General features: G+C 42.4%; 3 protein-coding genes across 3 annotated transcripts in view; 2 read left to right on the forward strand and 1 right to left on the reverse strand.

Annotated features, from left to right (window-relative positions):
* Positions 1 to 1378, forward strand: part of notum1b (notum, palmitoleoyl-protein carboxylesterase b) — a 5862-nt gene extending 4484 nt beyond the window's left edge. The window contains exons 9-11 of the mRNA XM_070915390.1: positions 28 to 175; positions 271 to 318; positions 1024 to 1378. Coding sequence (XP_070771491.1) covers positions 28 to 175; positions 271 to 318; positions 1024 to 1366 — 539 coding nt within the window. The 3' untranslated portion in view covers positions 1367 to 1378. The remainder of the gene's footprint in view (positions 1 to 27; positions 176 to 270; positions 319 to 1023) is intronic.
* A 955-nt stretch (positions 1379 to 2333) lies between these two features.
* Positions 2334 to 15847, reverse strand: tmc6b (transmembrane channel-like 6b). The gene is made up of 21 exons (XM_070926194.1): positions 15757 to 15847; positions 12104 to 12282; positions 11236 to 11366; positions 10708 to 10875; positions 9418 to 9582; positions 9223 to 9331; positions 9043 to 9127; positions 7684 to 7941; positions 6802 to 7016; positions 6510 to 6654; positions 6121 to 6276; positions 5425 to 5603; positions 5228 to 5318; positions 5015 to 5112; positions 4768 to 4863; positions 4602 to 4677; positions 4029 to 4162; positions 3424 to 3600; positions 3237 to 3315; positions 3026 to 3112; positions 2334 to 2930 (listed from the first exon to the last, which is right to left on the reverse strand). The coding sequence occupies exons 2-21, from the start codon at positions 12157 to 12159 to the stop codon at positions 2916 to 2918; spliced, it is 2520 nt and encodes an 839-aa protein (XP_070782295.1). The 5' UTR covers positions 12160 to 12282; positions 15757 to 15847; the 3' UTR covers positions 2334 to 2915.
* Positions 15848 to 17235: 1388 nt separating this feature from the next.
* Positions 17236 to 24282, forward strand: tmc8 (transmembrane channel-like 8). The gene is made up of 16 exons (XM_070915389.1): positions 17236 to 17278; positions 18394 to 18655; positions 19128 to 19276; positions 19421 to 19555; positions 19652 to 19704; positions 19826 to 19965; positions 20065 to 20212; positions 20578 to 20742; positions 20840 to 20991; positions 21109 to 21181; positions 21347 to 21444; positions 21650 to 21836; positions 22847 to 23004; positions 23222 to 23365; positions 23625 to 23703; positions 23877 to 24282. The coding sequence occupies exons 1-16, from the start codon at positions 17236 to 17238 to the stop codon at positions 24000 to 24002; spliced, it is 2112 nt and encodes a 703-aa protein (XP_070771490.1). The 3' UTR covers positions 24003 to 24282.
* Positions 24283 to 24335: the final 53 nt, after the last annotated feature.

Consider the following 24335-nt stretch of genomic DNA (forward strand, 5'->3'; position numbering starts at 1 on the left):
CCGCGGTGCCTCCTCTCTCCTGTCCAGGCCCGGTGTTTGTGGTGCAGTGGCTGTTTGATGAGGCCCAGCTGACGGTCGACAACATCCACCTGACCGGACAGCCCGTCCACGAGGGCCAGTGGAGGTACATACAGAACCTGGGACAGGAGCTGAGGAGCACACTGCGTGACGTACCGTAAGACTGAGAAACACACACACACACACACACACTACTAGATACTGTAAAGTAAAAAAGATGTTGACTGTGTGATTCTGTGTTTCAAATGGCAGGGCGATGTTTGCTCCGGCCTGTCTGTCACATGAACTCATTACTAGAACGTAAGTAAAGGAACCTGGGATCTTAAAGGTTCTCGCCACTCAAAACATACATTGGTAACAATTCTTTTAAACAAATTTGAGGGAACCTTATCAAAAATGTTGAATGTATGTTTAAGTGTTTATTTAAAAAGTTAGTATTAGCCAATTTATCATTCTTAGATTTTTGTCACTTGAATATCAACGTCGGCTTGAAAAGGTATCAAATGGTAAACGATATATATAACAGCTAAGTCTCATTCACCCAGTCACTCACATACCGATGGCGACCGAGCTGCCATGGAAGGTGCTGGCCTCCATCGGGAACAACTTAGGGTTCAGTGTCTTCAACATGACTAGGGAGCCGGGGTTCGAACCCCCAGCCCGCTCAGGCTTTACCTCCCACCCAACAGCTCTGACCACTGCGCCACCATGCCGCCCAGGACAGTCCTTAGTCTCTAAGTACAACCTGGAGAAATTAAGTGGATATGTACCATAGTGTAAACCGTATGGTAAAATCTCTCATGCTGTATATCATCATATTGCTCAATCCTACCGTATAGTGGTACATTTTAATTTAATCCCATTATGTATAACAGTCCACAAGATGCAAATTGAATGTATGTATGATTCTTATAGATATTTTGGGAGGGGTCCCTGAACGTTAAGTTATCTTCTTTCTCCGCTGCCTTTGAGCCTCCATCACAATGTGTCCTCCTGTCCCTGCAGCTACTGGATGGACATTCAGGTGAAAGGCACCTCCCTGCCCAGAGCCCTCCATTGCTGGGACCGCAGCCTCCAAGACAACAACCACATCAACGGCAGCCACGGCAACCACAACCACCAAAAGCACAAGACCCCACCTGTGAGGGGTTGCCCTCTACATTTGATTGACAGCTGCCCTTGGCCTCACTGTAATCCGTCCTGCCCGACTATTCGTGACCAGCTGACGGGACAGGAGATGAGCGTGATCCAGTTCCTGAAGCACATGGGCTTCGATGTGCAGAAGATGGCCCAGCAGCAGGGGATGGACCCCAGGACTCTACTGGGCATGCTCAATAACGGGAACTGAGTTGCAGCAGTGTTAAGAGCAGCGTGAGTGAGCCATGCTGCAGAGATGAGAAGGTGCTGAACATGAATGGAAGACGACAGGAACATAAACAACAGAACTCGAATGAGAAAACTGTCAGTACTTCCAAAGATCGTCTTCCGTCAGCAACAAACAAGACTCTGAAAAACTGAACGACACTTAAACTCACTTCAGTGCCGGATGAGTTTTGAAGACAAACACAATCAAACCAGAACGTTTGAGCTGTTTAAACACAACATATGGGATCACACGCTCCTTGTTTTAACATATAGACAGATATATACTGTAGATGTGCTATTATTGTGAGGTGTACACAAATACAATGGCTTTTGGGTACAGTGTGTATATATACAGTAAATATGTACCGTACATTATGTATGTGCAGCTGAGACTGTCATGGTGGCAGTCTAATACAGTCTGAGTTTTGATGGGAAACACCTCCCAGTTTGTTTCGTGGGGATTTGGCGCTCTCTTTTGTCGACTCCAAGTATCACATTCAGAAATCCATCTACGGTGCTGCTGTTTCTACCCTCCACCAAATATGCTGCTTTTTCTCATTTTGGAAAATTAATAATTTAATGGATAATATTTACTAATAAAAAAAGGTACAAATATTAAGATTATTACTTTGTTCTTCAGGTTACTTAAAAGTGCTTGTATATTTATTTTCCTATTGAAAATATATTTTATGTCTTGGAATCAGACACAGTTAGCTACTGTAACAGTGTTACTTACTTTTTTTTTTTTTTTTACTTTTTCTTTGCATGTTTGTAGAAAAAAACACCTGTTTGCTAATAATACAAATTATGTCAGTTTTTCAGGCTGTTGAGTTGTAACAAATATTTTGTCGTGCTGCAGTAATGCCAGCACCTTGTATAAACACTAATAAATACAAATACAAGCAGATATAACAAAAACACAATTTAATTACAAAAGTATGACAACAAAGTGGTTATCATCATAACTCAAAACAAAATGGAAAAACAAGAAGCCACTTCCAGTATTATAATACTCACACCCAACACATCCAAAGTTCATCTACCACATACATACTGATAAAATTATTTAAAAAAAAATGTAAAAAGCATTAAAACCAACATTGTAGACTACATACATTTTTTTGCTCCAGAAATAAGAATAAAAACTATTTGTTCACAGTTGATATGAAAAGTGCTTCTACGAGAGATAAACTGATAATACCAGCTTTTTTTTTTCAGGTTATACTGTCCGTCTGTTACATTCAGCTAAAGTTTGAGTTCAGGCATTTCATCTATAAACACAGTGTATAAAGCAGACAGCTTTGTTTCACCCGATATTTCCACGTTGTTTGTTCCCCTCTCTACAAATGCTCCAGCCATTAAAATCCATGCCAGATATTTATCTACCAATTGCATAATACATCTGAATTTGATCACACGAACAGTTCCGTGGTGTTATTCCTGTTATATCTCTGCTGGTTTAAGATTTCTCCAGACCTCAGTGCTCAGAGAATTGAGGAGGCTTTTCTACCGGAGACAGAGAAGTTGGGATCTCAACAGCTCGAGTCCTAGAGGGAAAAAAGGAGGTAAGAGGAGGCCAGGCTATAGAGATTGTTTTAGCTTCAGACAAAAGTTGTGAAGCACCAGAGCAGGAAAGACCCACCTGACTTGTGAGTCTTCTAGTGGGGGTTCGTTTTTGCTCGTGGATAGACTGGAGGCGAGTGATCAGAAACTTCTTATCCTCTCCCTCCTGAGCAGAGAGATGAAGAGAGGAAGGTGATCCAGATTCATCAGATTTAGCCTGTTGTATTATCTTTATCATTACATAGACTGAGAAGCAGAGCTGTATATACAGTATGTAGGTGATGTCTTACATTTTCTATCTGCTCCTGTAGTAAGCCAATGATCTTCCTTTGACCGTCCACCACCTGACTGTGGAAGTAGATGACTATCCTGATGGAAAGAAGAGGCATGAGATCAATACAACCAGCACTGATCTCAATAATAATGCAGTATGAGTTTACCACCCTGCAGCAGCTGTGTGTGTGTGTGTGTACTCACAGGAAGATGCCTGCTCCCACAAACAGGAAGAGAGGGTTTTCCACCAGGTAGGAGTGAGCCCTGGCCAGCAGGGACAGGTTGGGGTTATCTTTTTCTAGTTCTTCCACCCAGCGCTTCCCCGCCTGGATCATCGTTTTGAGCCCGCGGAATGGACCGCATGATGAGGAGGGTGTGATACTGAGGACGGAAGACAGATGCTGACACTTGCAGCACGCACATCACATGGGAATCTCCATTTAATTGACCTTTCTCTGAGGTGAATGTTACCATGGCCGCGGGAAAAAACCTTTTGGTTGGTTGGCAAGTGTCCAATAAAATCCAATAACATAGTTCTTGTAAACAGTTTCACACCTGATCTAAATCAGTGCACAAAGTGTTTTAAACTACAGGTAACCATAGCATCAATAGCTCTGCTTGACACTATTTATTAACATTTACATTGGCAAACTAATTGGTACTTTGTTAGTGGGATAGCAGTGTGTGTGCGTACAGTATGTGTGTTTATTAGTGCCATGTAAAACTTGTTTTCTAAACTTCAATAAGAAAATGACTGAATGAACAAAATGTATTTGTGTGTGTGTGTGTGTGTGTGTGTGTGTGTGTACCTCCACATGGTGTACGTGACACACACAGAGGCACCGAGGAAGGATGGGAAGCAGAGGAGCGTGATGAAGATGGTGGTCATCTGGCTGACTCTGTATGGCTTCCTGGGGGCCTGACAGTTCATCATCACGCTGCTCTGTGTGGAAAACAACAAACACGGGCTGGGGTCAAAGGTCACCGCTTCCATCACAACTGTCAGAAGCTCCAGAACAAGAAATCTGACAAAAACTATTGTCCGCTGAGCTTAAGACTGTGTTGCCCAAGGCCACAGATGACCTTTCATGCAGACAGAAATTCTAATGGCAAAATAGACAGAGATTTAACAATTTTTACATAAATATACTATACACATATTACACAGTGTACACAATCCATACTTTATGGTTACTGTACTGACACCATTTACAGACAAACAGATCCAGGGTGAGAAGGTGGCAATAATCTAAAGCTGTCCAATAGGCTGAGAGTTGCTGAAGGCACGCCACTACAAGGAATCATTTCAACCATAACATAAAAAAAACAGGATTGTACTTATATACATATACTTATGTACTTATATTTCCCCATTAAAGTACCTTCTTAATGTAAAAGAGCAGCAAGAGTTTGAGTATCTGCACTGCAGGCAGGAGAGGAGTGAAGAGAACACCCAACCTGAAAAACACAAAGTTCATTGTCATTACCCAGAAACCATTTGATTTACTCAACATAAAGGTGTGTACATCTCGACAAGACGTTTTGTACCAGGCCAACGTCTGTCCGTAGATGAGTTCAAGGACATTCCTGGCGATATCAAACACTGGTTTCCTCCTCCTCTTCAGCACCCTCTCAGAAAACAACCTGCAGGCAACAGGAGGAGGAATGAGATGGTTTAATACGATATAGTAAAAGAACAGTAAGAAATGGACCAAGAAAAGGGAAGTTACAATGAATTTTAAAACTTGGGAGGGACTGAAAGAAATACAGAGGGCTTTTTCTATGAATTAACAACCTCCACAGAAACTCTCCAAACAAGGAGTCCAGTAGAGTGAAGATGAAGTCCATGAGTAGGAAACGATAAAGCTCCTGGCCAACAAAACTCTCCCAGCACTGGAAACAATATTTTCGAAACAGAGTCAGCTATTAAACAAATACCACACTGAGCAAAATAAACTCGATTGATCAAGAGTATTAATATAATATGATGTCTCATCATTTATGTCACCTTCAATCCAATAATATTCGGGTCAGCAGCCACCCGGCCCAGCCAGTGGTAGCACAGGACTCCAAGCACGCTTACTTTCAACATCAAGTTTCTAGAAACACAGACAGCAAACATGTTAACAACCAAAACCATCTGTTCTGCACTTCTTTAAACTCTGACATCAGCGAACTCGCAACATGCAGTTCCTCTGCTCGTACCTGCCGATGGCGACATATGTGCGTACAGAAGGCGACTCGTAGTCCTCCATCCAGGCTGCGAGGTTGAACATGCCAGGCAGCAGCAGGTTGATGAGCGACACCACCACGGGGAGAGCCAGCAGACTGGCCTCATGCAACAAGGGGTCCCGGATGGCACTACGAGAACTTTGCTGGAGGTTCTGTCGGGGAGAGAGAGCGAGAGAGCCAAAGACAGATGATTTGGAGAAAGCTCAGCCTGCAACTAGATGATGGGCTCTTTGATGTTACTGCTGGTTGTTCCGTCATCTTCCAGCTGTTGGAAATTACTTCTTAAACCGTATTGATTTTTAACTGATTTTTGTTATTCGACTCTTTTAACAACTAGCAGCACTGCTGTGAGCCAGTGTATGCTTTAAAATCAAGACAGTAGAAACAGCAAGATATGTTTAGATGGGACTGTTTTATATAAAGCAAATATGTAGCCAATCAGCAGTTTGTTTGAGATACAGAAGCATTATTGACTTGATTGGACCTGACAGAAAGTATGGGGGCCAGCAGGGGCGTACTGTATGTATTAAGGGTTGCTTTAAGAAACATAAAAAACAAAGACTGTATAACAGAGGACAACAAATGCTGTCTAAAGTCTGATTATCCAACAATAACTATTTTGATCCTTAGTAAATGTTGACTTTGGACCCTGAAAGCGCCCCGTCTCACCTGGTGCATGTGACCAGAGAAGTAGTAAATACCAAGCACACAGGCAGTCGTGCTTGCTATGCAGATAGCCCATGCCAGGCCATGAACCATCAGTCTCCACAGCTTCTGGGACACAGTGTTCTTGACATTCTTATGATTCACCTCCGCTAGCAGTTCCTGGAGAGGGTGGAGGAAGGAGAGAGAGAGAGATGATTTGAGGGCGACAGAGGGTGAGAGAGAGGGACAAAGGAGGAATATTGTGAGGGAAACAGAGGGATGACGAAGGAAAAGAATGTATTCGATCATCACATTCCTGTCTGTCAACTATGTGACAGAGAAGGAGACAAAGAGAGGGAGGATGTGTTTTTGTAAATGAATGTGTGTGTGTGTGTGTGTGTGTTTACATGTACCTTGAGCTGGGTGCAGATATTCTCAGACATGAGTTTGACAGAGGTTTTCTTAATGACCTTGAAGTCCCAGGAGCAGAGGACCTTCATGGCCAAGATACTGTGAGATTTGTCAATTCGGAAGCTCTGACCAAACGACTTTGACATGCTGTTGGGAAATTGCACATTAACACGCTTCATCAGATATCATTACACTTACATACTATCTTATAATATACTATACTATACACTGTACTATAGTTCTTGTTAAGACGTGCATTTTTATCTTCTTTTTAAAAAAACAAACACTCTGTACCTGTACACAAGGATGATACATGTGATGAAGAAAGCCACTCCTATAGTGAAGAAGTACGCAAGTGGCATGTTGTAAGAGTGGTGCTTCGACACGCAGTCCAGCCTGGTTCCATTGGACCCGGAGACATTCTGCCCTCCAACATCATCCCTGCAGCTCTCATGCAATGTGTAGTTACAGTAGTATCCATAGTACATCACTGTGTCTGAGAAATAGCCCTGAGACAGAAGGAGATAGGGAGAGACAGTCATTTGCTTCACAAGTAACTTTATTTTTCATGTGGGTCAAAACCTACAAAGTAAACATGGTTATTTACCTTGCTAGCATATTTTTGGATCTCCTCCGCACATGTTTAATGACAAAAATACATACAATACATCTACTCCTTCTACCTCACTGGAAAATTCAGACTGTGAATATATCTTTAGTATCAAAAGTCTAACTGCTTCTACTTCACTGGAAGTCCTTTCTCAGAGTGTGTGCACTGGGGGCTTCAAGTTTCCATATCACATTTGTGTAAGTTGCATATTGAGTCATAACTGGTTTCCAAACTAGTTGTGTTATCACAAAATCCTGTTCCTGTGTACCCATGTTAAACTGAGATTTAAACTTTCAGCAGATGAATGTGAAAACAGCCTTCAGGTGTCAAAACATTCTGCACAGTGAAGCTCAAATATCCAAATGAAGTACCAATCGGCAAAACAGTTTTTAATGGAGGGGGACTTTAATTCCAGCTGTTCAAAGATGATTGTTATTGGAAACTCATCATACAGGTTTAAAGCTTCTGAACACACATCATGGATGTGGTGAGTGTTTGCTACACACTGAGGCCTCATAGCGTGCGAGAGGTGTTGCAACAACATGTCACCACGGCACACGGCTTACCGCTCCGGTGAGGAGCTCCAGTCCAGAGAAGGAGCGTCTCCCCGCAGGCAGCATTGGAGGGTGCACTGCCTGAGGCAGAACCAAGAACGCACCCGTCACCAGGAACAGAAAGAGGTTGAAGAAGAGAAGGGTCTTGAGGAACAGGAAGTATGAGAGGACTCCAGTGCCAAAACGCCCGCTCACTCTCTTGAGGGCCACTTGCCACAGCTGGAGGGAGTGCAGGAAGGACAGCCAGCTGTACCAACTCTGTCTCGCAGCCTGGGAGGACAAAGTGTGGGAGTACAGGGGGGAAAAAAATCACTGTAATCTCAAAATCAACAATCACTATATATCATTATATATTATTTAAGAAAAAAAAGAAACAGAAACTTGTCCATGTTCTACTAAAAATGATTCACAATGCAGCAGCACTATTCCAGGCAAAGTGTACACAAGTGTTTGTCGTTTAGCTTTTGTGAGTCTGAAAACTGTCACTCACACCCTCAGAGCCGTAAATTGGGCAATAGACTCGCTCTATACTGCCTTGATAACGACACCTACAGGAAGAACCCACTGACACTCAATTACAGCCTTAGAGAACAATGTGTTCTGCTGCCTTTTTATGTTTCTGTGTCCCATTTCTCATTTGAGAGATGATATTAATTTACATGTCTTTAAGACAATACAGCACACCTTAAGTATACATTTCATCAGCAATGTTTCGAAACAGGAACAAACAGGAGGTCCGTGAGTCTAGACAGATGACGTTATGATTGCGTATAAACCTGTGAACACAAATCGAAACAGTCACAATGTTCCCACTGTGTTCAAAGGGCGGAGCATCTTTGTTACTATACCTGCAGACTGTAAACAACATCACTACACCTGCACTTCCCTACATTTAAACTGTATTTCATTTGCTTTAGTGCTAGTTAGGAAGCACTAACAATAATACTGTCTAATCCCTGCTCATCAGCTCACCTAAATCAAATGCACCTATCATTAATTTCATGAGCTGCGGTTGTGTTTTCCATGATATTACACCTCAGTGACACTCGTGAGGATAACCCAGGTAAAAGTCATTAATGTAGTGCTTCTTGTATCTTTGACAATCAAACAGGAAAGCATGTAAAACAGAAGCAGACAAGCCACTGAGTGAATTTTAAGCTTTGAGATGTGAAGTGCTCAGAAAAATGGAAATTTGAACATCTTTCAACACACAATTCAATGAGAACTGGGCAAACTCCATCTGCTGAAGAAGATTGTATAATACAATCGTAAAGCTCCATGTCAGAGGTAAAAGGGCTCGTGTGGGAAAAGAAGAAATAAATACAAGAAGCAGAACACAGAAAGATGTTTCTGGTGGTTTAAGTGACTTACAATGATGATGTAATATTTGAGTTGACTGCAACAGGGGATCTTACTGCCAGAAAGCGTGCGTTTCTCCTTTTGTAATGCTAACCTCCTGTAGACAGAGAGACAAAGAGAGAAATTTAGACTGATCCATAGAAAAACACAATGAATCTAAACAGGAGTAATGAGGACAAGGACCACATCTACCTGAGTTCACTCTTCTCAGCCACACTGAGAGGCATCGCTCTGAGCATCCTGATTCTGTCGCTTATTGACAGGTTCTGCAGGTTGTTCACCAAACGTTCCCTCTTACTCACTGTAACACACACACACATTATCAACTTGTCAAACACAGATGAGTTTTTATCTTAGTGTCCTATCAGTGAATGCCATTCTCCTCACCCTCTGCGCCCTCTGCGTCCAAAATATCTCCTTCGACGCCGTAGCCTCGTATGCTCGGTCTGGCAGAGCGAGAGAAGTCTCGGATGGAGGGTCTGCTCTGCTTGCGTCTCCGAAGCTGCATGGTCCTGTTGTAGTACTGAGAGATGATGGCTCCCCTGCTGCGACCTGACAGAGAAAGAGGATCAGGCTGTTCAGAGATGGGATCAGCGGCATTTACTGCCTCAAAGGCGCTCCGCCAACACTGAATTAACCAAATTGGCAAGACAATGGCTTCAGGATTTCTCATCTCTATCTCCTTTTTTTAATATTTTGAATGAAATAACCATTTCATGACAAAAAAATGCCAGATCTGTATCAGCACTAAAACCAAAACCAGGGACAAAGAGAGATGCAACAAAGTTCCCCAGCTGGACTCAAACCAGGGACATTGCGTTTCATGGACAGTGCCTTAGCCTCTAAGCAATGGGGATGCCACAAATCAAATTCATTGTTCTTTGGCAAAAGGCTCGTCAGTCCACCAAACCTCAAATAGGTTCATAAATGTTTGAGATGCCCACTAAAAACAAGATATGAAAGAATCAATGGAAGATGCACAACAGTAAAGTACCATGTAGACCATGTAGATTTAAATGACTTGATGTGGCTGTTTGCAGAGGGGAAGTACTGAAAGATGAGCACTTATCAGCCACTTACGTTTCCTATCTTGAAAGTCAAATCAGCAGATATGTCATGTGGCACGGCTGAGGAAATCAGCTATCGAGCCTTCTGCACCAACAAGCTGAAGCACCTGACCTGCCACAGTTGCTGACAGGAAGATGGCGGAGAAACTGCTTCCCCATGAAACTCTGCTCAACTGAAATGTCAACACGTGCACCAGTACAGTCAGGTTAAGTGTCCAGGTCTCACAGAACCAACCCAGGCTAACACAGTACCTTACTTTATTGGCTAAGTATGGTACTATAGGGCACTTTCAACAAGAGCAACTATCAACGCACATACAATGTGTCCTATGTGGTGAAACGAAATGTAAATGTTTAAGGAACTATGAAAAACAGCCATGTTCTCAGCAAGTATACACTTTGCACTGGGCTTTGAATGAGGTTCAACAAACCAAGGGTGGTAAAAGTGATCTCAACCCTGAGAGTGATGTTAAAATAATACAATAACAAAACTATTCAGCCTATAAACATGCAAGCAGCAGCCCACTGCAGCAGTCTACAGTACCACCAAACCTCACTCTGTACTACATGATACCACTTAGTATTTTAACTGGCCTTCTGCAGGACTCACCGATAGTGCGACTGGGCATGGAGGACAGGACCTTCAAGGTGGCAGAGGACCAACGTTCACCTATGAGGGGGTCTGTCTGTCTCTCATCAACCTCCCACTCCACGTCCCTTCGCACGTGCCTACTTCCTCTAAACCCATGTCCAGGGCTGGACAGGTAGCCCACATGGTCTGTGGAATTAGAGGAATTAAAACACATTGAAAAACATTGCTACTTTTTAGCCTCAATATCTATAATGTGAGGATTGTGTGGATAGACACAAGATGGTTTTGATCACTGATGCTGAATGTAATATGGACACCAAAAAGTTTGCAGAGACACATTCAATGTTCATTTTACTCAGCTACTCAGCATTTATTACTTTTGTATCTTGTGAGACCAGAAAGTGACATTTAAACCATATCACAATATTACTATAACCAAATCCCAGATATGTAGTCTGGGATATCAATGTTATATTCACATAATACCAAGCTTTAGTACAAATTCAGCCCTCCACATGCAGACATGCAGATACAACACAAGAGTACCTCCACCCTCCTCGTCCAGTTCTCTCTGCAGCTGCTGCAGCTCCAAGGCGTCAGACAGTCCTTCATTCTGACTCTGCTCTGCTATCAGCTGGCTGAACGAGTCATGAACTACTTCCTCATCTACTGGGCTCCTGACAGAGGGACACATAGACATAAGAACAGACAAAAAGACAGAAAAGAGAGTATAAACACAGGTTAGATTCAAAGACACACTTCAATACAGATCAAGAGTGCTCTGAGGACTGTTGGCCACTGACAACACGACAGATAAAACGCAATGACCTTCTGACTCAGTCACCAGTTGTCTCATGGGGGGAAACTGCAACCAAACAGCCCATTCATTTGTGGGCAGTACAGCCCAGATTGCCTTCTGTGCGGTCTTCTTCCTGCACTATATCGATGCACTGTGAGTCAAAGCCGACTAGAGTGTTTTTACACAGCTAGCACAAAAAGAGTTCCACGCAGAAGCCAATCAGGACTGTACTGTTTTCACATGGAAACATTCACTCTCACATGGATAGACTGTATACACACACACAAATATATTCAAACATGCTTTCAGCCAAACAAATATGAGTCTTTTTATGGAGACAATAAAGTGGAGGTTAGCAGTTGGCCACATGGTTTAAAAAAACATAAATGAAAGCCCTGGGAGACTGTGAATTATGATCTGCCTTCCCGTTTAGTATCAACATCAAGACATCAAACAGCATTAATCCTGTCATCTCGGTTCTTTATCCTCCTGCCACCCTCACGGCCTTCATGTTCAGTAGCACTAGGTTTTACTGACTTAAAACAGCAAACCAAACAGAAAAAAAAGAAAACAGGAGAGACGTGAAGAGATAGAGAGGAGTACCAAAACACTTACTCCAGTCCAGCTTCCATGAGAGGGTACATCAAGTCAAAGTTAACATTTCGAGCCATTCTTCGTCTCCTCCGACAGTCTCGATCTGTCCGGCCGTCTGTCTCTTTGTCGACCAATCGCAGAGGGATCACACCCTCACCTGCTCAGACCTGTACTCCACTCCCACCATGGTGTTTACTCGTCTACATGAGAGAGGAGGGGAAAAGGAGGGGGAGGCGGGGCGGTGGGAAGTGAGTGAGTTAGAGGTAATGCCAGCACCTTGGAATTTGAACGCTCTTGTCATGTTCCTGCTTGTGCTGCGCACACTTTTAGCTACATGGTGAGGAAACAAACCTTGAGGACTGTATACTTCGCTATGACTATGGCATTTCCAGCCTCAGTCCCATTTACACTTTGCATTAATATGTGATCTGTATCTGGATAAAAGTGTAAAGGTGAGATCCCACGTACTGTAATTACCAAAATATTGAATACATTTTTGCATGTTGTCAACATTCACTGCCCTTTACGATGAGCGTGAGATGACAATGTCCCTCATGAAGTTGAGGGATTACGTCATTTTGCCCAGACTCATGAGATCACCATTGTGGCACTGCTTGTGAGAAGGGCTGTGGTCAGAGTCAGATGGCGCCGAGTCACCAGTGAAATGAATATTCATGGCCGGAGACAGAATGATGCATTGTCAGTGTTCACAGTCGTAGTGTGTCATATGGGAGGTTTGGAGGAAGCATGCTGGTTCCTGTGTGTTTGTGTGCATTTTAAAAAGGCCCTCACTTCAGTCCAAAAATCTGTGCTCTGTCCTGTGCAACAACTGCATGTAAACTTTAATCAAAGACCCAGAGAGGACATGTCCCGTTGTTTTAAAACATGATCACAAAGGTCATAAAATGAAACATTTGTGAAGTGTTCGGCATTCAGGGAAATTGAATCCAGATTAGTGACTAATAAAACCTCTTTAGCAGATTTATCCAAGCCTGCCTTGATAAAGCAGAGCAGAGACTGTGACTGATAATGATTGCTCTAATGATTGGACGTCACAGTTGGCCATAAAAAAACCCAGCTGATCTGATAATATATCTGCATACCTCACAGTTAAGAGGATACAATATGACATTAAGCAGATGGATTACTTTTTTAAACTTAAAATATACCTTGACACGACAAATGTCTCAACCATCAGAGGACTTTGTATGGAAATAATGGATTTGTAAGAGTTTTACTGGATTAGCCAAAAACATTCATCTTTAATTATTTTATCCATTATCAATTTATAAATTGATTTTCTAAAAAATAAATAACATATACCGTGATGGAACATTTTATCCACATTGTCCAACTGTTGTGTCCAACTTGAAAGAAGGGTGGGCAATACAGAAAAACTACTTGTGCATAAATTATCACAACACTATCAATATGTTACAACATTTGATAATCATTCAAAATCACATTATATATATTTACATTATAATACTATCATTTTCAAAACAAAAACATGTCAGCTATTTAAATCTAATGTTGTATGATGACTTTATCACAATCAGTTATCAGTTATCAGTTACTTCCCTTGTATATACCTATACGGAGAGCTGCTCCTTCATCCCACAGACATCCAGCTAAACCAGGCTAAGCTCACCATTCAACAAACCCTCAAACTGCACAAAGACATAAGAGGCATGCAAGAGCTGGTCTTGTTTTGGTAAGTCAGAGCAACAGCAAAATTCCCCTAAAACTGAGCAATTGCTTAACCACTACCAAGACTGGGAGTTCAGTTCCCAGTAAGAGGCTCCCACACCAATAACGCACACTGTGCACTCAAACTGACTGTTGTATCTGTTTAATGTGAGTGTGAGTATTTTAGTCTGACTTTTGCTCTGAGCGGAGGTCTTTCTGGTTCTGGTCTTGAGTGAATATGATATCCGCTGCATGCATGAAGCAGGGCGCAGCTCCGAACATCAGCCAACACACTGACTAAATGACTGAACGGCTCAAAAATGTTCCTCTGCCACCATCAACCTTAATCCTTCTTTTGAGCTAATTCTTTTCAGGCCCTGTTACGGCGATCTACTGCACACATCTGCTCTTTATGTTCTCTCTCAAATATACTTTCGTCATTGCCTGAGGTTTCCAGGATTACTTTCATTAAGGGTCCCATCTCTTATTCCATATATTTGTTTTAGTTGACCTCTTTTTGCGTGACATAAATTCTGTCCGTTTCTCACTTCTGCAGGGCGCAGCAACAAACACAATGGCTTTTACGCACCACTGCATTACTAGGGTGGCTGGTCATTCATTAACATTGTGCATTTAGCCTTGTAGTAACTCTTTGTGTCTTACTTTACTGTGTGTGTATATGTGATTACTAATATGGAAGCAGTCCTCTGAGACTGTACAGCCAGGGCAGGATATTGTGGGGGTGGGACACACACTCAACACAGCCTGACAGGGGGTCAGAGTTGAGCTGCACTATTGCCAAATAAAATATGCTGGGAAAACAAAGGAGGGGATAACTGAATACAGATTGGTTTGATGTGAGTTGAAGTTGGGTTACAGAACATTGTTCCTTCAAAGAGGGAAATGAGTAGCATGAAACAAACCAGGACAAAGAGTGCACTAGAGCTGCAAGACATGCAGACGACCAGTATAATCCAGATAAAATTAAAACACTGCCGAACATCACACAAATGGGTTTCCAGCAGATAAAACAGAAAACAGGGCAGTTATCAGCAGATTTGAGGGTGAGCCATAGGGGTTAAGGGGAGGGAGGATTGTAAAGGAATCTGTCCACTCTGACAGCTTTCAACAACTGCATGGCAGTCAGTTCCCAGTGTGCTGAGAAAACAATAAAATAGGAGGGAGGAGGGAGGAGGGAGGCACAAAGCTACAGCAAACAAGGCAGCAGAGATACTTGTATTTCAAGACATCATGTTATGAGTTAGGCATCACAGTTTGCCTCAGGAAGGGTGGGTGGGGGTTACAAAGAGAGAATGGAGACGATAAAAAAAAAAAAAAAGCAGCCCTGCAACTCTGTGTTTTAGAACAAAGGAAAGAAAAAGGTTTACACATTGTTTATGGAGCCAGGCAAAATGTCAAAAAACAGAAAACACAAGAAAAGCAAAGGAGGCAGAGAATAATGACAGGCTTCTAACAGGAGAGATGAAGGCAGACAAAAGATAACATGTGCATGCAATTAACACGACTCTGCTGTCTCCAACACAGTCAGGCATGCATGAACATACACAATTACACTGTTATTGCACTCTGAGGCCCATAATGCTGCACGCCCCTCCGCCTTCATTCAGAAAAAGAGGACACTAAATTATAGGTTCAGTGTTGGATACATGACAGAGACTGGAAACAACTGTGCTAAAACAGATGTGGTTAAAACAAAACCCATCCATCAATCTAGATTCATATTCCTACATTTTCTGACATATTGGAAAACACAAGAAAAAGAGTTGTAGCTGTCGTAGCACAATACACGACAAAAGCTCGTCCCCCCCCGAGATTGTGAATCTGTTTGTCGCTTTTAAAAACACGGACTTCTCTTGTGTTGCTGTCTGTTGTCGACTAGCTTACATGTTAACTAGGTCGACCAACGGCAGGCTGCGAGCTCGACAACCTGTCAATGAGTTTCATTAAGTTTACAAAGTGTTTACCTCGGAGGTGACAAAGAGTCCGCGGGTTAGCAAATGAAGAGGCTTAAAACTCCGACGAAGACGGCCAACAACGATGTTCAGTCACCCGGTCGGTAAGTTGACAGACCCGTTGAGTCGGTGCTCGCTTGTAAACCAGTCAAAATACTCTGCACGCGCAACCGGACAGTGGAAGAGAAACCATTTTTCGCGGAGGGACGTCGGGTTTCTACTTTTTAAACACGAAACAGTAAAACCGAGGGCTAAACCTTTAAGTGACATACACTTTTCGCTGTTGTTGTCTTAAACTTTGTCTCGCTTTCCAGTACACCCATTAACTGAACTTAATTACCAGCGTGATCATCTACTGATATCCAGGCAACGTAAATGTGACCCCCGCAGAGGTGCCACACTTGGTTCAGTCCTATTCAGGCTTCAAATACCTCCGCCGGTGTTTGTCTACTTTTCTTTTACATTTAAAGTGAAACCTGATGTATCCAGATGTTCTGGGTAATGAGTGTACGAGTTCGACAGAAGTCTAACACAAACGCAGAAAGTGAAGAAAGTAGATTTGAAAGTCTCTGTTCTCTAATTGAAACTAAACCTGTGGACGCAGCACATAAGAAATCACACCCATTCTCATGTTTCTTTGGAAATGGTGCTGACTAGAAGCCTCAAGTGTCTTTGTGGTCCAGCAAGTGGGTGGAAGGAGCCTTGCTGCTACATTAACCGATGCATTACATTCAAACGTCACTTTCCAAATGATGAAACACTGCTCAGTGTAGCTCAAGTGAAGTCTTTGTAGTGTTGTCGAGCTCATGATAGTTTACATGGATTCAGAGAAAAAGGCAGATGATGATTACTTACCTGATTCCCTGATTATTTTAAGGGATTATTATAAGGGAAATTTACTTCTGGCTGTCTTTACACACATTTCTTTACACGCCTTAAACTGATACTTCCTAATAGTGTCAAATTATATTCAATATTCAAATGTACAATTTGATTTGAAGCCAAATGTTTATTTGTCATCATTCTTTAGTGGATTTCACAGACAAAGGCATGTGAAAATGAAACAAAAGTGTGTATGTGAGGGTATTTCTTGTTATGTTGTGAAATTATTTGTGATGTTTTCAGCCACCAATGCCACGTCTGTTTCTGCATCCTGTCATGTGATTTCCTGTGAGAAGTCAAATTCAGCTTCAGTTACAGTCATTCTATGTGTGGACAGATTGCACACCTGCTCCTCCAGCCAGAAAGTGAGCCATACCAACAGAACCTGAGGAACAACACTAACTCCAGATCAGCCGCTCACTGGTCTTCGCTTCAGCGTAGCGCTGACGTGAGGTGCAAAGAAGGATATTCTGATGCAGATTGAGGAAGTAACTTTTTTTTTCCAGAACTAAGTTGCAGCTTTGGTGGAGATGTTTGTTGACTTTTATATTAAATGTGAAGATTGGTGTTTGAACATTTGTTATTAAAGAAGAAGTGCAGGGAGGAAAAATGGAGGAGCACAATACTGTCAACTTCATGAGACTCCTATCAGGTAACAGAAAAATAACACAAACGTGGCTGTGCATTTGCCATCTATAACTGTGTGAGAGAGAGACGACATCTTGTTCAACACTGTGTTTGTACTCACAGTTTGTGTGGGATTATGCTGAGCGATGCACTTACAGTGCCTAATATATACTGTACCTTTGCATGCAGTTCACTACCAAATGAAACAAAAATCTGTGATCACTTTGACTTTTTTGTGAATAGGATAGGTTTATGGTTTATGTCTAGCACAGTCCCACTATCGAACTGACATCCAAAACGACATGCAAACCATCTGACATACTGTAGAATGGATATTTCTCTACGTTTGGAGGAGACCAGGTGATACTCTGTATAACATGCAGCCTCCTAACAGAAAATGATTTTTAATGCTTTAAAGCAACAGTGCTAAATGTCAACATGTTAGCTCTGCTCACATCAAATTCATACAAATATTTCATAAGGGGTTCAATTTTAGCATTTTGTTTTTGCTCAGACATCTTTTTGACACATTATCGAAAAGAATGATCTATGAATTTAAATCCTTTTATTCAGATGTATCCAACATTGGCTTACAAGACACTACTGACATTGCATACAGAGGCAAGAGAAAAACAAGGAAATCAAGCAAATATGGTTCTCTATCAAGATGTCTAAAATCATTAGATATCAACGGGACAAATATAAAGCAGCTGAAATTATTAGTCCATTAATCAATTAGTCAATTGACAGAAAATTAATTGGCAACTATTTTGGTGATTAAATAATTGTTTTAATCATTTTTTCAAAGAGGAATGTCCGACATTTGCTGGTTCTGTCTTTTAAGGTGTGAATGTTTATTATTTATATCATTACAAACTGAATATGTTTGGGTTTGGACTATTGGAAAATTTTCTTTTTCATTATTTTCTGACATCTCATGGACCAAAAAATTGATCGATCGAATCAAGAAAATAACCTGCAGACTGGTAATAAAAAATAGTGTTGTAACCCTACACACAGCCTGCAACACAAACTGAGTTAAGTGAAACACTTTGTATGTAACCATGCACTGGAATCTACATCCATGTGTCATGTCCAGGAAATCACATTTGTAAATGTTTACACACTTTGTCACCTCAGATGAGAGTACTCATTCCACCCTGTCGTCGGACTCCTGCGAGTACTATCAGACAGAGATATTTGATCAGCTTCCCAGCGTCCAGGCCATCCGGCCCGAGCAGAACAGACAGGATTTTTGCGAACCCTGCCAGGCTCATCAGGGTGGCCTACAGGCGGGGGAAAGGATCAGCCATGGCCCCCTGTCCAGAGGACCCAAAGACAAAACACCTACACAGCCGCTCAGGGGCCTGGCCATGTGCATTCAGGGGAAGAGGGACGCCAGGTGGGAGAACCTGTTACTGTACACACTCCTCAGAGCTGTAGGCCTAGTTAAATATAAATTTATCTTCTTTTTGAATTGTTTGACCTGATACAATATTTTGTTTATAATACCTTTATCCCAGTTGTTAACAATCTTTTTGAATGAAGCTTGCTACATGCTATGTGCAGCACCATGTTGTTTCTGGATACTTTTTACAGGCCTGAAGATGTGAAATTACCCAGTAGTTTCTTCTGCTGCCCTATCTTGTTAATCACATCATGACCCCTCACATTTATCTTGTGATCCCTTTGGGTGGGGAGGGGGCACTTCCAGGTTGGGAGCCAGGTTGGATTATTGCAGAAAATGTGCTGCCTTGCCTTATGTTTGTTTTTCTGATTGAACATTGTCTCCGTGGTATTTTCATCCTTAGGTTCAGGGTTTAACATGTTAAGATAAAAAGGCATTTATGAAATATATTCACACTGCTGATTAGGGAGAGGAGGAAGATGCAAATCAGCAATGTTGGTTTTTGGGAGTCCTGGAGGCGAAACCAGAGCATCACCAGGAAGAGGATCTGGGCACAGATGAGAGGAGCTCTGTCAGGACTGTTGCCATGGCAGCACACTCTCCATGCCATCGAAGGTAAGAAAGGCCTGAAGTTCATTATGAGGACTTGTTTTGTCACCTGTTGGTTTCCAGTATATTGTTTTACCATGACTAGATGATTGCACCCAAAAAGCACGTTGTTGCACAATTTAAATCCCAACCCTCACTGATCTGTTCCAGGCAGGTTTGGAGTCGGCGTGAAGGCTTACTTTGTTTTCCTCAGATATCTGGTTTACTTGAACCTACTTCACTGTGCTCTTATCTGGGGTTTCATTCTGGGGCCTACAACCTTTTATGGCAGGAGCAACAGCAGCGGTGAGTCAACTGTAATGACAGATTACAGTAAATTAACCACAACTCAATGCAGACTCCTGCTAAAACCTTGTTGTGTTGTTCTCTGTGAGTTTACAGAACCTTTGAGGTTTGGAGGCAATGACTCTGTTTTGGATTTCTTCCTGGGATCGGTAAGTGTGCTTTTGCCTGTGTGTGTGTGTGTGTGTGTGTGTGTGTGTGTGTGTGTGTGTGTGTACTGTATGTTTTCCACATGTATTTCATGTAATGTAACTTCTCTTCTCCTTTCTACAGGGTTACCTGGATCGTTCTCCAGTCTTCTTTGGCTTCTACACCCGTGGTTCCCTGAATTTGCCGTGCTTGAATACTCCTCTGCTGTACCTCGCTGGAATCCTCACCATCCTCTTCCTCAGTCTCATCATGGTGGTCCGTAGGTCAGTTGGGATACAGCTGCAAGAGAGCCAAACATTTTCCTTACATCTTAAAGGAAAGCGTCCGTGTTAAAACTGCTCGTCTGTAAACTTCTCTGATAGAACGACAGTTGGCTACAAGCACACCTGGATGCTGGGGAAGCGTTACAGTATGAATGTGAGCTATAAGATCTTTTGTGGTTGGGACTTCACCATCCAGTACCCTGCTGCCGCTGCTCTCAAACACAGCTTCATCAGGAACGATCTCAAGGTGAATGGATGCACACACAGTACCTGCATGCACAATAACACTCTTCTAATTTACCATGGTCACTGGCCAAATACATGGCCGATACATTTTGAGAGTAGACTGTCCAGCTCAGAAGTGAAATATAAATGTACAAAAGAGACATTGCTATACTGTTCTTCTCATTAAACATTTTCCCAGGGCTCCTGCCTTCATGCCTACTATGTTTTAGTTTCTCTGAAAAGGAAAGGAAAGGTGTGTATAATATATGTAACGTAGCTATACTGTGTGATTCTGGTTCATGTGTGTGTATACTGCAGTTCTAAACAGTGATATGTAGATGGTGACAGTAGAGAGGTTGTCCTGTATTGCTTCCTGTTGGTCCTCAGCTGTACCTGGAGGAGCAGAGCTTCTCCCTGCGCGAGGCTCAGAGGACACTCGGACAGAGGGCGCTCCTCTACCTGCTCAGGTTCGTCCTCAACCTGCTCGTTCTGTCCCTGCTGGGCGGAGCCTTCTACCTCATCTACTTTGCCACAGAAACATCACAGAAAGAGGTAAGACTTTGATGCTGAAAGTCTGGTTTTGTTGCGGCATGTCCTGGATTTGTTGAATAGATTTTCACATCTGACCCCCACTGACTGTGTTTCTTAGAATGAGCACTACTGGTTGGTCAGTCTGGTCCTCCAGTACCTCCCTCCCATCACCATCACCTTTGTCAACCTGTTCCTCCCTCATGTCTTCCGCAAGATCTCATCTTTTGAAGACTACTCTTTCACCGCGCAGGTCAATGCCACACTTGTGAGGTAAGGTGCTCAGGGAAATACACACAGGATGACCTATACACACACACACACACACACACACACACACACACACACACACAGACATACCTGCCTGGATTAACTCCATCTTTTTTTCAGGAGCATCTTCTTGAAGCTGGCCTCATTGGGGATCTACTTATTCTTCGTCTTCAGAACAACGGAAAGTCAGCAAGTGAGTCGAGAGTGAGATTTATGTTTCAAGGTCCGACAGACTGAGCTCTAATGAAACAAAGTCATGCTTCAAAGTCTTTGATTCAGACTTGTGGTGTCAGGTTGATGTGTTTAAGTGTTTTTTTAACCCCCCCTTTTCATTTGCGTGTTTCTGTGTCTTTTCCAGTGCAGGGAGAACAGGTTTGGTAGAGAGATGTACAAGCTGTGCATCTTCAACTTCCTCGCCACTTTCTGCAACGCCTTTCTCTTGAGCTATCCCAGGAAGTGAGTTTGCTTGAGATCAACAGTCTCTTTTTTCTTAGTCATCATTGTGGTTTGAATGGAAGGATCAGTGCGTTTTTATATCTTCCTTGAGTAGATTCCACAACAGTCCAGCTGTCCTAATCTGTGGACAGATTGAAGCTCAGTTATACTACGTGCTCAAGATTCATGGACTTTCTGTGCAAACTGTCTTTCCTCTGTCTGACAGGTTGGTGCAGGAAAAGTACCCCTCATCCTTGCTGGCCCGGTTGTCGGGGAAACAGCGTTTCCTGATCCCTTTCAATGTGTTGGATCTGGTGTACAGTCAGACAGTGTCCTGGGTGGGAGTCTACTACTGCCCTCTGCTGCCTCTGATAGGAACTGTCACACTGATGGCCACGTTTTACATCAAAAAGGTTGTCTGGAACATGAGAGTTACAGAAGCTGTTCGACTATCTCTCCCCCTCTTTGTGTCTCTTAATGTACATAAACCAAGACTCTGACATTCAGCTGGATGTTGTTGTTTGTTTAGTAAAATTTAGATTTTTACACAAATTATATGAACAAATTCAACTTTTTTAAAGCAATAGTTTTGGAAAATTTTGGTAAATGCACGTACTTGCTTTCTTGCCAAGAGTTAGACGAGTAGGTACCACTCTCATGTCAGTATGGTAAATATGAGGCTACAGCCAGCAGCAGGTTAGCGTAGCATAGTGTAAATACTGGAAACAGGGGGAAACAGCTCGCCTGGCTCAGTCCAGAGATAACTGAATCTACCTACCAGCACCTCTAAAGCTCACCAATTAACATGTTGTATCTCGTTTGTTTAATATCTGCAAAAATCAAAGTGTAGAAGAATGTCAGTTTGTGGTTTTATGGGGGTCATGTGCTGGACGATTTCTAGGGTCAGTGCAGTGACTTCCTGGAGTCTTGTCGTCGCCATGATGTTGCCAGGCAACAAGTGGAGACTCCATTAAGTCACTGCGTCTCAACAACAAATAGTCTGGCACATAAAGTTGCTTGATCTTTGGGCAGTGCCGGGTTAGCTGTTTCCCCCTGTTTGCAGTCTTTATGCTAAGCTAAGCTATCTGTCTCCTGGCTCGAGCTTCATATTTAATGTACAGGAATGAGAGCTGTACCAGTCTTCTCATCTAACTCTCGGCAAAGAAAGCAATTTAGCAAGTAATCTACACTGATATATTTGTCCCATTGTACAAATGATTTAACAAAAAATCTTTCTCTGTGTCTCTCCTGAAGTGGTTTGTAAGTTAAATAGCTTAACAGAACCTTTTTTTAATTCTCTCCTTGTTTCCCTCTTTGACCTGGTCTATGGTACACGGTTCTGTAGTGACGGATGCACTAATGACCATCAGCTGAACATTTGCCAACAATGTCCATGTCTCTCTCTCTCCAACACTGTCTTCAGTTCACGGTCCTGCGGTGCTGTGTGGCAGAGCAGAGGATGTTTCGAGCCTCCAGTTCCTCCGTTTTATTCCACTTCATGTTGCTGCTTGGTCTCTTCATGGCTGCAGCCACACTGGGCTTCAACTTCTACCAGCAAGAAGCTACACTGGACATAAATATGTACTCTTTTTACTGTTATGTTGTACTTACTTGCAGAGAACATATTGTCTACATGTAACACTGCTACTTTTCAGTGTCCCATATTTGTTTCTTTAGTTGTTTAATTGTTGATATACACCAATACTGCCCTTTTAGCAATTGAAGGAAAGATCACATTCATATTTTAATTTTCTCTGCTGCTCATTTCTCCAATTTGTTCCTCCTGTGTCCCCTCCAGGACCTCCTGTGGAGCATTTGGAAATGGAGAAACTGTGTTTAATGTGACAGGAGTGTGTGTGGACAGTCTCCCGAGGCCGGCGCAGAACGCTCTCCACTACCTGTCCTCCGAGGCCTTTGCCCTGCCGCTCATATTAGCTGAAATGTGAGTATGCGAAGATGACAACAGGTTTATGCAAACACTGGCTCTGTATTTGCAGTGTGATGAGTTTTTTCCTCTTTAAAGGAAAACAAGTATAATCTACTTTAAGACTGTTTCAACCTTTGGTTAAGAGTACTAGAAGCACCATGTGTACAGCTGCACGCATGCTGTGTAGATCACATGCATACTGTTTTAAAATACAGTACTTTCATCTGATCTGCTGCTCTTTGAATGTGACACAAAACACGTTCCCTTTCCTCAGTATAATCTTAACCTCCTATTTGTCACGCGGAAGAGCCAATCAGAAGGCCATTGAGAGACTGAAAGACATGCTGGTTATGGTAAGTCACGTGTCATCACACAACTGACATACTAACAAATCAGTCGCAGAGCGAAGTTAAGGAAATATTGTTGCAAGTGAATCATTCCTACTGGGGTCTATTAGTGTGATATTCATTTCTACTGTATCTGTGTGCATGTTGTGTCTATAAATTTGTATGTATTTTCCTCACAGAGCAGCTCAGATAAGCGTTTCCTGGTGAAACAGCATGCCACGATGCTCAGACGTCAGAGAAAACCCCGCACAGTGCATTCTACAGCCATCGAAGAGGACGCCCCCTCTTCATCACATACAAACTGATTAAAGCCCCCAAGCTGTCTGTCAGGCCATCTGTCTGTCCATATGATGCATTCTCTTCATCTCAGTCACACAACATTAGATTATTCTCTTATGGTCCTTGTGAGTTTGTTCAGCTTAATTTATAGACAGTGTTTGAACTTTTTACTTTTTTTTCAGTGAGTTACGCACAAATTATATGAATATAATTTCACTGATCACTTCTAGTATGGTCGTAGTGTTTAGTTGTGTTGCAAAATGTCACTTTACCTGGATTCAATGAACTGTGAATGTTTTTCAAATATCCTGCTCATTAAACATTTTTGGTTTGTGCATTTTCTTCAGCTTTATTTGTGT

The sequence above is a fragment of the Enoplosus armatus genome, chromosome 2, assembly GCF_043641665.1.
Source record: "Enoplosus armatus isolate fEnoArm2 chromosome 2, fEnoArm2.hap1, whole genome shotgun sequence".
Taxonomy (NCBI): domain Eukaryota; kingdom Metazoa; phylum Chordata; class Actinopteri; order Centrarchiformes; family Enoplosidae; genus Enoplosus; species Enoplosus armatus.

Bases quoted from the DNA above. Each gene is read 5' to 3' on its own strand.
- tmc8 (XM_070915389.1), top strand. From the start codon at position 17,236: ATGGAGGAGCACAATACTGTCAACTTCATGAGACTCCTATCAG. The intron at 19,556-19,651 runs GTGAGTCAACTG...GTGAGTTTACAG, and splicing joins TGGCAGGAGCAACAGCAGCG to AACCTTTGAGGTTTGGAGGC. The intron at 21,182-21,346 runs GTGAGTCGAGAG...TGTCTTTTCCAG, and splicing joins GAACAACGGAAAGTCAGCAA to TGCAGGGAGAACAGGTTTGG.
- tmc6b (XM_070926194.1), bottom strand. From the start codon at position 12,159: ATGGCTCGAAATGTTAACTTTGACTTGATGTACCCTCTCATGGAAGCT. The intron at 11,367-12,103 runs GTAAGTGTTTTG...TCCCTCTGTCAG, and splicing joins CTCATGGAAGCTGGACTGGA to GAGCCCAGTAGATGAGGAAG. The intron at 3,601-4,028 runs GTACACACACAC...TTCCGTCCTCAG, and splicing joins GTCACGTACACCATGTGGAG to TATCACACCCTCCTCATCAT.